The sequence below is a fragment of the Vigna radiata genome, chromosome 8, assembly GCF_000741045.1.
Source record: "Vigna radiata var. radiata cultivar VC1973A chromosome 8, Vradiata_ver6, whole genome shotgun sequence".
Lineage (NCBI taxonomy): Eukaryota > Viridiplantae > Streptophyta > Magnoliopsida > Fabales > Fabaceae > Vigna > Vigna radiata.
The window spans coordinates 11,488,176-11,503,202 of NC_028358.1; the positions used below are offsets into that span (position 1 = coordinate 11,488,176).

Sequence of the window (15,027 nt, forward strand, 5' to 3'; positions counted from 1 at the left end):
ATTGTACATTGCCATAACTTATGAATATAATTTTTCAAAATACACTAGTAATAGTCAAAATATTTTCGGACAACTTAATAGTCAAAATATCAAATCTCCTCAAAATAAACTACTAATCTTAAAATTTAAAAATGAAATTTAATAATAATAAGAAGGGAAAATATATAACACAATCCTCTAATAAAAAATCAACATCAACATCATCAATTATTTTGTTATTAAAGTGAAAAACAAATGAACGAATGGAGCAAGAACAACAAATTGCGCTGTCCCAGGTTGTTGTATGTGGGTGAGAGATAGTATGGAGATGAGAGAAAAACAAATTAGATAACTCAGGAAAGTGGATGAGGATCACGCAAGTGTTTCTAATTTTTTCAATTGGGACTATAATAAAGATGGGAGGAAAAAGGTTAGAGTGAGAGAGATGAAAGAGAAATAATAGTGGAGAGAAATGAGAGAGGTGAGTAAGGATTTAGTTTTTTTTTTTTTGTTTTTTAATTTTGAGAATGAAAATTATTAAAATATCCTTAACCTTAAAACTTAGAATCCATTTTATATATATATATATATATATATATATATATATATATATATATATATTACCACAAATAAAGAGATAACAAGAAATCGAAATTGAAGTTAAAAAATGTTGTTCAATGTTGAAAAATAAAGAATGTGATAAATTAAAGTATAAAGATATTAGAGTTTTGTTTCATAAATTCATCCACTAATCTAAATTGCCTAAAAAAAATCTTTGATAAATTTCAATAATATAATATACTCATTAAATTATTTAAATTTTAATTCTTTATACAAATAAATCTAAATTAATTTACTATAATTCCATTGTTTACACATTATAACCACTCAATCAATGTTATAAATCAGAAGTTTATAAGATAACTAATTAAAATATATCTATTCCCAACACCAGTTTCAATTAGGTTTTCTTGGCAACCACATATGTTTAGAATCACTTTTCAATGTGAATCTAATATCAATTAATAAATTAAGGGATCAAACTAATATAAATCTTGAGCATAAAAAAAAAAACAATATAATTGAAATAGTTTTTTTTTTCTAAATTCAAAATAAGTATTTAAATGAGTTTAAGTTTCTTTACATCCAACTCTTATTCAGAGTGAACTTAGTCACTCATTCTCATCATAGAACAATTTCTAATGCGTGAAAGTAGTAAGAATTATATATTTATTTTTTCTAGCAAAAGTTAAGTAGATTTTGCTTGGGTTTTTATTTGGAAAAATACTAAATTCAAATAAAATATCCTTAAAAGATTTTTATCTTTGTAGATCTTTTGCTTACGCAATCATCATGACTCAATTAATTAAAGATTATTCGTTATATCTTGTCGCTAGATTGTGCTCGCTTAAGCGACAAAAAATATGCTTTAGGAAAATCATCAGTAATACTTTTAATTAAATGTTATTTCTTGACCAAATTTTAATTATTTTATTTCACTCTCAAAGAATCACTGAATTACTTCATTCAATAAAAAATATAAAAAATCTAAAATATATATATTTTTAAAAATAATAAAAGTCCAAAAGCTTAGAATATATGCTCAATAGTTATTGTTAAAAACACTTTTTTAAAAATACGATTATTAAATCCCTACAACTTAGAATTTCTCTTGCCCTAAAGTAAAGGAAGGAAACTATTAGAAAAAAAAAAATCCATGAAAAAAATTTACATTTATCAAAAACCTTGAACGAGAATTTATTAACAAATATGACTATCATGTTATAAAAATAAATATTACTTTTTCATAAGTGTATCATTAAAAAATTTATCATATAAGTACTTCTTTCTTAATTAACATTGAATTAAATTCTAATATTTATCCTATTCTTAATGTGTGTGACATTTGCTTTTCTTTAGGCTTATATAAAGAATATTTAGTTCAAATAGATAACAAAGAATAGTTCATATTAGCAGAAGATGGGGTCAACTTTATAACATTTTTCTACGTGAGTCATGTGAATTAGAAAACATGTTTATAAGCTATAATCATAAGATATAATCATGCTAGTGCCAAAAAAGGTTTTCAAAATCGTTTAATATATGTTCAATTTAAAAAAGAAACAAAGCTTTTAAAATATAATAATATTTGTAAATTTTTTATGCATAATTATAAATTTCAGTTCTAAAATAATTAAAACTTATACAAACATATTGTATGTTTCAGTTCTTTAAATAATAAAACATGTATTAATATAAGTTTTGATTATTTAAAGAACTAAAACATATAATTTTATAAATAATTTAAAATTGTTATTTTGTGATATTTTTTAAAATATTTATACAACTAAAAGATTTAAGATATAGACAATTCATATCTTTATTTTTATTATATTTTTAGTAATATTATTTTATATTTACAAATAATCAATAAATTGAATTAACAGAAATATATTGTAATATATTATCTATTTCATTATATAAAGATGATACATTCAATAATTTCCTTTAGTGTCGACTTTAATAATGTTATCATTATATATATATATATATATATATATATATATATATATATATATATATATATATATATTTTAAAAAATAATTGAAAATAAGTGAATATTTTTTTTCAAATAAACCATTACATATTTCACCAACATTATTATTATTATTATTATAAAAATTTATATATTTCTTAATTGTATCATTTTAATATTATTGTTGCAAGATTATATATACTTTGAAAATTTTATTATTTTAATTTTATAAAAATTGTGAATTCATGTATTTTCATCAATTATTATTATATCATTTTAGATATAAAATAAATTATGCTGTAAAGTGTATGAGTTGAGTGCAAAGTTCTTTGTAGGACAGTAGAGAAAATGAGTCATTTGAGAGATAAAAATGGAATTATCAAATTTGAAAGGATAAAAATATATTCAAATTAAAAAAAATAAAATAGTTTCCTTAAAAATAACACAGAAAGATAAAGTTAAAACCAGCAAAAATAAAATACATATTTAAATTAAATGTATTATTTACTTAAGATAAATGGCTAAATAAGTTTTTAACAACTTTTAAAATTCCTCTCGTCCGCATTTAAATTGATATTAATATATGGTATCTCAGGTAAGTTCTTTAATTCAAAATTAATAAAACATGAAGATAAAATAAGATATTTATTGAGTAGGATATTGTTTGTTTTGTTTTAGTAATTAATAAATCATAAAATTGTGAAATTCTGATATAAGGTTATAATTTTTTATTCGTATCTTATTTATATTATATTTTAAACTTGGTTTTTAAATTGATTCGTATAATATTTTTATATTATTCTTAGAAAAAATTTAACATATATCATAACAGTGTATGACTATGCATTTCAATTAAGACAACATATTAATATAAACGACTCTCAGTGAAAGGGCAGCCGTTTTCGTTCCATCTTCACCGGCGACGGCAAGGGCACAATCATATTCACCGCTCACAACGATTCAGGTACTCCAATCTTCATTGCAGTTTCTATTTTCATTTGGGGTTTTGTTTTGCGAGAGTTGTTTGTGTTTGCGATTGTTCTTATTCTCGTGATGGTTCCTGATTCAGGTTTGATGTTTTGTGTTTCAATATAGTTATATTTCCATCCCCATAATCCCCTTCCTTGTTTCAATTTAATTTCTGTACCTGTGTATTTTGTTAAACTAATATGTGAGGTATATCTCATTTTATTAATTGAACGAGACCGGTTACATATAAAAATGTAAAAATTAAACAACTGTCAAAATATTTTCATCCTCTTAAAATAAGAAAATTAAAAATTACTCTTTTAATCATTTTTTTTTAAATTTAAGTTTGTTTAATAAAACTTCCCCATAAACCTTAAATTCTTCGTCCTTTGCATCCGTCAACAGACATACATGTAGACTTATAAATTTCATTTATACTCAAGAAATCTGTGATCTCCGGACACCTGTTATTCTCATTTGAATCCTCTCTCCCAGAAATCATGCATTCTGAAAGTTAGTTCCATTCACTAGGACATCCCGGCTTACTAGAATTTTTCTTGAAACTGGGTTGTACATTTGGCTTATGAAAACATACCTCTTGCTTTTTTCATCAAGTTTAGTTGACTTGGGAAATGTACATAAGCTATGCTTCCAAAAACTTTAAAATGGTTGACACTTGGCTTTCTTACATTCCATGCTTCACTGTGTATCATTCCATCTAATTTCGAATGTGGGCACCTGTTTTGTGTACAAAACACTGTACAATGTCTGCCCAAAACTCTTTTGACATATTTTTTTCCTTTAAGCATGGTTCGAACCATATCAAGAATAGTCCTATTCTTCCTCTATGCCACACCATTTTGTTGTGGTGATTATGGAACGCTAAGAAAACGCCTTATCCCATTCCCTTCATAATAAAGCTTTTATAGAGAAATCATCTATAAATGAGATGAATTAAAGAGCTAGAAGTAATAGGTCCACATAGGTCGGTGTGTACCAATTCAAGTTGCTCTTTTGCCTTGTACATGGCGAGTTTGGAAACTTCTTTCTTGACTATTTTCCGAGCTTGCATTCTTCACAAAATTTCTTCTCAAATTCTATACCGGGTAATCTGAGTACTAATTCTTTCCTTGAGAGCTCGGCCGAGCTTCCAAAGTTAAGATGTCCAAACTGAAAGTGCCATATCATTGCTTCATCTTTCTTGTCCACCTTCAAACACCTCTCTTGCAAAATCTGCAACTATAGTTTAAACATTTGATTTCTTACCTTGGCTACAAGACGACCATTCTTCTCCTTCAAATATAGTACCTAGTCCTTTATTAAAGTTGAGTTACCTTTTTCCAATAACTGACCCACACTTAAGATATTATTCTTCAGTTTAGGAAGATAATAACGTCCCTAATCTCTCCAACTCTTTCAACCTTCACGACCACCTTGGAGTCATCTCCGAACGACACAAATTACCTTGGTGAGTTCATCAAAGAGAGATTCATCTCCACACATATGATTGGTTGCTCCAGCTATATGCCATATTGTGGTAGAATTCTCCGCAGCCTTTGATTTCAAGCATGGTCCAACATCCGAATTCTCCAACTTCCACTTTGAGATCTTTGAGGTCAATAAAATTCCCATCTCTTCTTCATCTTCTTGATCTGTAAGAAGGTTTTACTCACTTTTCTTATTGGCTCGAAAAAATTTTGCAATGTGACCGGACTTACCACAATTGTAGCACTTCCTCGATCTGCATTCGGTTGCATAGTGACTGTGATTGCCACACTTAAAACACTCCACTCTTGACTGATCTCCTAGGCCTTTCCCTTGTCCTCGATCATGCCAATTTTGCTGACCGGTTTGCTCTTCATTACCTCGGTCACGTCCACCTCGTCCTTGGCCTCCTCGCCCTTTACCTCTAGGACCTCAGCTCTGAGTAATCCAAGTTCCATTCGAGTCTAACTGTGCTTGTAGTGCTTGATGTGCCCTCGTTTTCTTCTTCTTCCTCAATTTGTGGGCTTTTAAAGTCTTTTCAATAGTGACCACGAGTCAAATTTCTCAAGATCTTTTCCGCAACCCGGTTAGGAGGAACCTCTTCTCCTTTCATTGTGAGTTGGTTGGCCATCTTCTGCACTCGAGTTATAAACTCGACAACTCCTCCCTTTTCATCCATCTCCATATGGTCAAACTCTCCTCTGAGAGCTTGTAACCGGACTTGCTTCACATGGGTATCTCCTCTCTATGCCACCTTCAAAATTTCCTATGCTTCTTTTGCTGACTTTGCATTAGCTATTTTCTCAAATCCCAATTCATCCACTGCATTATACAGTACAATGCCGATCTGTCTTTCACCCATATCTTTTTTAGTACAGCAGTCACATGCTCATCATCTGCGGGTTTATTATACCCGTCCTCCACTATGTTCTATACATCTTGGGATCTAAGCAGAATCTTCATCTACAAAAAGCAATTTTTGTAATTGATTTTTTCCAACAATTATGGCACATTCATTCCATTTACTACCTTTGCCATCTCTCACAAAAAAAAAAACTCAAACACTCACTTTTTTTCGTTTGACACTCCACCCTCTTTTCTCTCTCGTTACTCAGAACATAAAATATCATTTTGTTAAACTAATCTTATGTACGAAAAATATTTTTCTCTAAAGTATATTGCGCTGAATAAGGCCATTAAAATAGTTGTACAAAACACAATAAAAACGGTTACCTACAAAAAAAAATATAAAAACTAAACCACTGAAAAATATTCTCATCTCCTGAAACTAACAAAATAAAAAATTACACTTTTAACTTTTTTTTTTTAAAATCTAAGTTTATTTAACATATTTGTGGCCTGCAACAAATCTCTCATTTCACTGAATGAATTATATCATTCCCAACACCTGTAGGGATCTAGAAAAATAGTATTTTAGAACTGAATGGGATGTTACAACACCCAGCTAAATAAAATTTCTTATAATCTTCTATTCACTAGGCTACACCTCTCGGAATATAGAGGCATAATTAGTGTTAAAGTTATTCTGAAAAACCTGAAATACCGCATGGCCAAATTATTATTCAAATTGACTTCCTAGATAAAGGGTCAGGTAATTGTGTTGCATTCTAATCTAACTAAGTTTTTTTTTTCTGCAGAAGCTCTTGACAAAGGAGAGACATCACACTTAATTTCATTCTATTTTTCTTTGGTTTGATCGGTACAGTTAAACAATGAAGTTTGATAGAACAGATGTTCTGTCAATTTTGTCACAAATTAAGCGTCAGGATAAACAGATTAAACTTAAGAGTAGGTAAGATACTCATTCTAGTATCGCAACCTTGTTTTTTTTTTTTTTGTGTTAGATTTTAATTATATTAATCTGAAATTGGCGCAGATGGTTACTCGGCATTCCTCCCACAAGATATGAGAGGAAGAAGTTGAAAAAATATTTCAAAAATAGGTTAGTGCGTCATTTGTTCAATGATTTTGGTCCTAGGTTTTCACTGTAATGACATTTTATTTTTCCTTTTGATCAATAGGTATTTATCTGAGTCTTTGATCAGAGAAGACGATGTAAGTATTACTATTTCTTTATAATTATTGTAACTATGGTTAGTTTCATTACTATTTGAATGATAAATTGACAATCTAGTAATTGTCAGATGTTTTATGAGTCAGTAAAAACTCATCTTGAAGATGCCATTGGAGAACACTGCTTTGAACAAGAGAACGATATTCCTAAGGGGGATATGGATTTGATTCAAACACTGAACATGAAAAGGTTGATATCACCGTTGCTTGATAATTTGACTACCAAGGGTCTCTATCTTCTCGCTATGATAGTTACCGGTAGTTCATTTAAGTCTGAAATAACTCGTTGCAAAATGAAAAGGGTTATCAAGGATTCTCTTTCGAGTGTTCTGGGCAGCAAAAGCCGCCATAACCATCTGGATACTTGTAAACAAATTTTTTCACTTCTCAACAATCCAGAAAACTTTCGAGATAGGTGTAAGCCTTTGGGTGCATTGAGATCCCTCTCTTATCGTGCTGCGGCAGAAAAGGTATTGCACAGGCTTCAAAACTTGCCATCTCAGACCTTGATTGCAATGCGTAGAAAACTTAAAGGAGTGAAAGCACCAGTACCGCAGTTACAACCCCGCAAGCATGGATGGGCAAGAGACCATCTAATCAAGCTAGTGAAGAAGATCAGTAAGGAAATGCTTTCAAAACTTGATAGAGAAAGTGAGTTGCCAGAGCCATTAGCCAAAGCTATGGCAGTATCAGACTTATCACTAAAACTCACAACTGGTTCTCATAACATGTTTTCAAAAGAGTTTTATCAATTCTCCCCTGAGGTCAAGTCCTTGCAAAGTGATATTATTAAGGCTATATGGTCTGTTAAGAAAGTAACGACAGTGCAAGAGCTAAGAAATTTACAGCTTCTCATAGAACCAAAGGCTACAATATCAAACCGGTGCATTCGGACAACTTTTGTAAATTTTTTAACTGAATTTCTTTTTGAGTGCGGTGATATGGATAGTGTTCCGAAGTCTCTATCACAGACCCTAGATGTTATTAACAGAGGTCCTAATAATGGTCGCTTGCACAATGTATTATTCAAAAAGAAGTATATTGAGGAAGAAGTTGACTGCATACTAAACATTAGTGCTTTGACAAAACAAATTGTTTTGGATTTGTTGCCTGATGATGAATTTGATAAAGACTTTACTGATGCTTACATGGAGCAATTAGAAGAAAGTGAAGACAGTGACAGCGATGAGGATGGTGGTAGTCAACTTCAGGAGGACATACGATTCGGAAATGGATCATTTGATTCAATCGATACATGCAGTGAAGCAGAAAGTATTGGAGATTTTGTGCCATTTGAGTTCCTTTCTTCTACCATCAAAATTGAGGAACATGTTTCATCTTCCCCACTTACAGTTAGTGATAGATTGAATAGTGGTTCTGAACGACTTCAACCTAATAAATGTTGTAGAGTAAATTTGGGATCTGAATTTCACAATACTACACATAACATGTTAACTGACCACTGCCAAGGAGAAAGCACAGAGCATTTTAGTACATTTATGGCTGGCAAAAACAATAATTCTTCATTTGTTTCACCTGACAGAGAGTTGGATGAAAAGGTTGTAAAGAGAAATCACCTGTTTGAATCTGTTACTAAAATAGCTGCAACGGACACAACTAATTTGTTTTCTGAGGAGAAAGAACATGTGCCCACTAAGCAGAGTGCATGCAAAAACCAATACCTTGCTATCCAAGATGCTTGTGATAAGACAAGTATGCTTGCATATAGTCTTGTAGGTCGTATGTTGCATGAGTTTGTCAAAACTGAAGGCCTAGATTTAAACACGAGCAAGAGTTTATACCTCAACCGTAATAATCTCATTGAAGATGTTGAAGGTATAGAAAGTTTATGCTATCTTACCTATTATAACCAAAATATATATCATACTATGTCTACCAATTTAAAGATGTTGTTTGATCATATAGCTACTATACATTGTATTAAAAGTAAATTTCATTCTCTGACAAGATTTTGTCCTTTGTGAAACCTGAACAAAGTAAAACATGTCAGTATACCTTTATTTATTATTGAATGAAATGTCATTTGTCTCACCCACACAAACTGTATCTTTTTCCTAGAAACAATGTCCTTTTTTTTTTTTTCAATTTTCATGCATGTTCTCAGTTCATGGTATATACTAATGGTAACTGTAATTTTTTGTAAAGCCTAAGATTGTTTCATTCATTGAATGCATAGTAGTTTAGCCATAACTGTCATGTCTGCTTTAGGTGTGCTGAATTTGGAACTTATTTTTAAAGATAGAGGCCAAATTCTCATATATGCATTTCCACATTGCTAAATTCTTACTTATGTACAACTCCATCAAAGTCCCCATTTTATCATACAAGCATTTTACCACGAAATGTCCTTTTTGTCACCAACGGAAACTGTATCTTTTTTTCTGGAAACCGTTTCTTTTCTTAGTCTTGCATGTGCCAGTTCATAGTACGTACTGATATAACTCTGTCCTGTGTGCTTTAGATGTACTGAATTTGGAACTTATTTTTAAAGTTAGATGCCAAATTCTCATATATGCATTTCCACATTGCTAAAATCTTACTTATATACAATTCCATCAAAGTCCCCATTTTATCATACCAGATTTTTCCACGAAATGTCCTTTTTCTCACCCACAGAAACTGTATCCTTGTTCTGGAAACAATTTCCTTTATTAGTCTTGCATGTGCTCAGTTCATGGTAACTGTAATTATTTGTAAAACCTAAGATTGTTTCTTTTGTGAATGCATAGTAGTTTAGCCATAATTTTGTCATATGTTTGCTGTAGGAGTGCTACATTTTGAACTTATTTATAAACTTAGAGGTCAAATTGTCATATGCGTTTCCGCAATGCAAAATTCTTATCTCCAAAGTTACAGGTCCATCAAAGTCCCCATTTTATCTGTCCAACATTTTACCACGTAATGTTTTCAAATAATATGTTGCATATGTTCATGGATTATTGCTGATTCCTTACCAAAATATGTCTGATTTCAAATCCCACTGACTGCTTGGCTGGATACTATTGAATGAGATGATGAAAACTGTTAGATGCTTTTTCTGTAAGCCAATGCAATAGAGATGGAGCAATGAAAATTGGGGATCATCTTGCTTTGTATTCTTAATGTTTGCCTTGTGTCTTTTTCAAATCATATTTTAAGCTGAATATGAAATGGGGTCAGGATATGATGGCAAATAACAAAAAAAACCCTACTACTACTATGCCTTGTGCATAGGTTTTTGTGATAAACATCTAGTGCTTTGGCATACATCTATAAATTATGAATATAGACATTTGATAGGTTGAATCCAATACTCTGCTAGTATCATTGTGCAGTCTAAATTGATTAGCCTGTTCTATGACATGCAGATATAGAAGAGCAGTCATCATCTGGGAAACATGCAAGAGATTTTGTTCAAGTAATTGAAGAGTTGATTCCTTCCTTTCCAAATAGGTATTTGGTACATTCTTCAAATATTATTACATAACTTAATCGTGTTGTATTTAACGTGCATGCTTCTTTTCCTAGATAATCCGTTTAGCTGAAAACTTGTTACTTGCTTTATTCATTGCATTGTGTGGATTACCACTCAGATTCAAGGCAGATATATTAGATGATTACATAGGCATATAAATGCATAGTAAAAATCCAAAATTATGTCTCTTTAACTACGAGTAACACGTGCTTTGGACACTGCAGTAGCATGGAAAGACTGAAGATTTTGATGGGCTTACAATAACGGAACTCAGGGTTTCAGGTTCAAACATTTTCAAATAGGTTTGACCCAATTTTGAGCTTGCGTGGTGTGAGCTTTACCATAACGAAAAGAGCTCGCCACAGAGGAATCTTATAATTTTAAGCCTCCATCAATTCTTGCTACAACGGATGTATAGCCTCGTCATCGAGTTTATTGCATCGCTGTAGTTGTTGAGAAGAATGGAAGCACCTTGGTGTATGTATCTAATGTTTTATGTTTTATTTGTTGGTAAGTGTCAACTCAGAAATCTGGAGAAAGATTGATGGTATCTAATGTAAATTTTAATGTAATTTTAATGTTTTATGTTTCGAATAATGATTTTGCATCAAGTTTTCCCTCATCAAATAAAATAAACTAAACTAACAATTTCAATATGTTTTGGGTATTGTAATTGTTCCAACTTTAATGTTTAATCTTTTTACCATCCTTTTTCTAATAATATTAAATTACTATAAATGGTTAATTCAAAGAAAACATATACATTGTTATTATAATATCTAAACATAATTATAATACCAAAATATATATAGTATGAGTTCTATTATTTTGAAACTAGAAATTAAAAGTAGTATACTAGAGTTTTACACACACACACACACACATATATATATATATATTCCCTATTTAAAAGAACTGAAAAAAAAGAAGCAATTTGATTTTTGAATTTTACAGTTCTAAAAGTTTCAGTAAAAAATTTAATCTGTTTCTAAATATCATAATAGAAAAAACATTATCCAAGTATTCTTGAAATTATTAGAAAAGTATAATATTTCTAAAAGAAAAGAAAAAAAAATTAAAATTAAAATCTTTCTTTATTTAATGAAAATCCAAAAAAACTCGATGAATTGAGAAAAAAAATAGTCAACTATTTGGAAGAATAATTTAATTATTTATGAAACAACTATTTCAATTTAATTCATAAAGTTGACAAATTATTTATTGAAAATTTTTTTATAAAAGACCTTAATACTAAAATAAGTCATTAAAGTAATTATAGTAAATAAGAAAAAAAAAAACAATAAAGATAAGGTTAAATAGATTCAGTGGTCTCTATTTTTATTAATTTTCTTCAATTAAGTATCCGTTTTTTAAAAATGATCAGTTTAGTCCTTGAATTTGAAAAATCAAATCAATCAAAGACATTCCGTTAATTTTCCTGGACGGGTTAAATATAGACCAGTACTTCTTTTTTCGCTTAAGCTAAAATTTTTGCTTAAGTTAACAATTTTCGCTTAAGCTAAAAATACAGGTACCTGTTTTGAAAGATCCCATATGGTTGGATGAAGAAAACCCTTTGCACAAGTGCAAAATCATCTTGTTCTTGGCTGCATTGACATTGATGATGACCCTATAACTCAAGTTCTCTAATGAAAGAAATGTCGTGCTCATGGCATATGGCTGAGGATTATGTTCATGTTAAGTAATAAGCCTTCTCAAAGCTCATTTTATGTTGATATGTGCACCCTGCATTGTCATGAGTTTTTAATTGACATTCATTTCCATCTCAATTTGTTCCATGTCAAGCAGAAAAGCATTTTTATCGTGGTCACTTCAGTGAGGAGTGAACTGTCAGTGTACAAATTGATCTAGTTTTACTGTTCTAGTCCAAAGTTGTGTACTCACATTAGCGATGTAAATGTTAATCCAGTGGTATATCCCCCTATATGATAGGGCAATATTTGAATTTAACTTCAACTTCAGAGTGCTTAGAGGCACCGATACTGAGTTTTCATTTAAAGCCCTTATGCCTTACATCAACTGATGAAGGAAAATGCTTTGTAAATATTGAACTTTTGGTTAGAGTACACGTTATTCATTTTACTGAAAACTGCTTTGGCTTTTTTGTATCAAATCCCATCTCCCCTTCGATCAAATAGCCCTTGGAGGAATACTTATGGCATGCTTGGATAGAAGAAAAATAAATTACTGATGTTATTTTTTCTATTTGGCTAGAAAGATTGTGAAAGTGTAAGGAAAAGAAATGTCAATTTATAGAAACAATTTATTTGTTCTTTCAACTATTGTTTAGATTTAAATTTTAAACTTTTACTTTCTTTTCGTTGTACCAAGCATATTAAGGTAAACGAAAATTTCAAAACTGAACCTATCCTTTTAGCTTAAGTGAAACTTTTTAGCTTAAGCGAAATGTTTTAGTTTAAGCAGAAATTTTTAGCTTAAGCTCTGTTTAAGCGAAAAAAGGAAGCACTGGTCTATATTTAACGTCGTTCAGGGAAATTAACAGAATGTCTTTGGTTGGTTTGATTTTTCAAATTCAGGGACTAAGTTGATCAATTTTAAAAAACGGGAACCTAATTGAAAAAAAACTAGTAAAAATAGGGACCACTGAATGTATTTAACCTAAAGACAAAAAGGTAAATTGATTTACGAATAGGATATTCATACAACTGAATTATAGATTTTAATTCATAAACACAAGAGTATCAAATAAACCTAAAATATACAATTATTCACTTTAAACTTGACCATTCAAATAATTTTATTGATGTCAAGTTCTCTCATATCATTGCTAATGAATTTCACCTTGCCACACAAAGTTAGTCTATTAATACCTTAGGCTAAGGTAAAACCCCTAGATTAGAATCCTCATATTTCTCTCACCACATATCACACTCTTTTCTTCTTGAAATTGAATGGTTATTAAAGTGTTAAGATAACTCCCAGTATAAAATCCTTACATCAATACATACACAACTTAACAACCATTATAAGGAATTTCTTGAAATTTCTTTCACAACATAATTTATGCAAAAGCTCTCACAAAAGAGAGTGCTCAATGCCAACTTTGGTGCTCAACACTAGAGCTCTAGCAAATTGGCTTGCCCAACGAGACCAATCTATCACTCAATGAAAAAGAGTAAAATTGGTTTTAGATCTGTAATGGTAACTGACGCTTAGCGGTATCTATCATCGCTCAATGCTAGACCATTGACATATTGATCGTTCAATGGTGAAAACTGGCGCCGAGTGCCATACTAGAGACCTGCAACTTTGGAACTATGATATGATGAACTAGAGACCTATCTAGATGACCAAATTGGTATTCCTGACTCAGTGCTTAGTTCAAAAATATGCTTCAGTGTCAAAATGAAAACCAATTTACTCAATTAGCTAGATACTCATTCCATCAACTCAACACCAATTTAAACCAAATCAAGCAATTCAAACAACACACAATCATATTACCCTAACAAGTTTCAACAACAATTAAACTAAAATAATAACTCCAATCAATCACATGCAACCAATATGCACACATAATTCTCATAACCTTTAAATTTGAAAACAAATGTATTTAACTTTCCTTACTTTTTAAAGGATTAAACTTCTATGAGTGCTAAGACAGTTCCAATGACTTAAAGTTCCATACGTTTAGTATCACTAATAAACAAAAAGTCGTATAAATGACTCAGATTACACATGCAAAACAAGAACAACTCACATGCATAGAGAAACACACAAACTAAAGAATATAGTAGAAACTACCTTACTCTTTTTTAAAACAAGATTAAACATATTTGAATATCTCACATCAATAATCACTTAGACACTCTTTTATTTTCAAACAAAGAGAGGTTAGAAAACTCTTAAAGAACAAATTTTAAAGAAATAATATGTTCTTAGATAATGAAATTCACTAAAATTCTATTTATACTTTTAGTATTAAAATAAACAAGTCTCTTTATTTAATACATATTATCACTCCTAATACATTATTTTATAGGCTATTACACAATTTATCATAAATTATAAAATATTAATACTAATAATAGTAAAAATACATATATCATTTTAATAAATACATATTATTCTTTTAAAATTATTCTAAATTATTTTCTTATAAAATAATGTATTGTTTAAGTAACTACGTATCCATCTCGAATCATCATTATATTATTTTAACTAAAACATAAAAGATATAATAATGAAGATGTTATCATCTATCAATAAGTTATAAAAGGGTAATAAGAAAGACTCCATTTTATCAAAAGAATCCAAAGATAAAGCCCGGAAAATATTGATGGTAGGATGCAATTAATATAATTAATGCATGGATGATGACATCTTGTGAGCTTGTTTAGATTTTTATTTTTTTTCATATTCTTTAGTAGATTAGTGCTTCTGGGGGGTGTTTATTATAATATTAAAAAAGTCAAACATGCAATCATATGGGTCAGTGACAAAAAT

General features: G+C 30.1%; 1 protein-coding gene across 2 annotated transcripts; it reads left to right on the forward strand.

Moving 5' to 3' along the window:
- Positions 1 to 3,372: 3,372 nt before the first annotated feature.
- Positions 3,373 to 11,179, forward strand: LOC106769789. 2 transcript variants are annotated; one of them, XM_014655545.2, is made up of 7 exons: positions 3,373 to 3,480; positions 6,629 to 6,783; positions 6,868 to 6,933; positions 7,013 to 7,046; positions 7,136 to 8,900; positions 10,433 to 10,517; positions 10,764 to 11,179. In XM_014655545.2, the coding sequence occupies exons 2-7, from the start codon at positions 6,704 to 6,706 to the stop codon at positions 10,801 to 10,803; spliced, it is 2,070 nt and encodes a 689-aa protein (XP_014511031.1). In that variant the 5' UTR covers positions 3,373 to 3,480; positions 6,629 to 6,703; the 3' UTR covers positions 10,804 to 11,179. The 2 variants fall into 2 exon arrangements, with proteins under 2 accessions (XP_014511031.1, XP_022640468.1); XM_022784747.1 differs by lacking the exon at positions 3,373 to 3,480 and having other exon boundaries at positions 6,657 to 6,779.
- Positions 11,180 to 15,027: the final 3,848 nt, after the last annotated feature.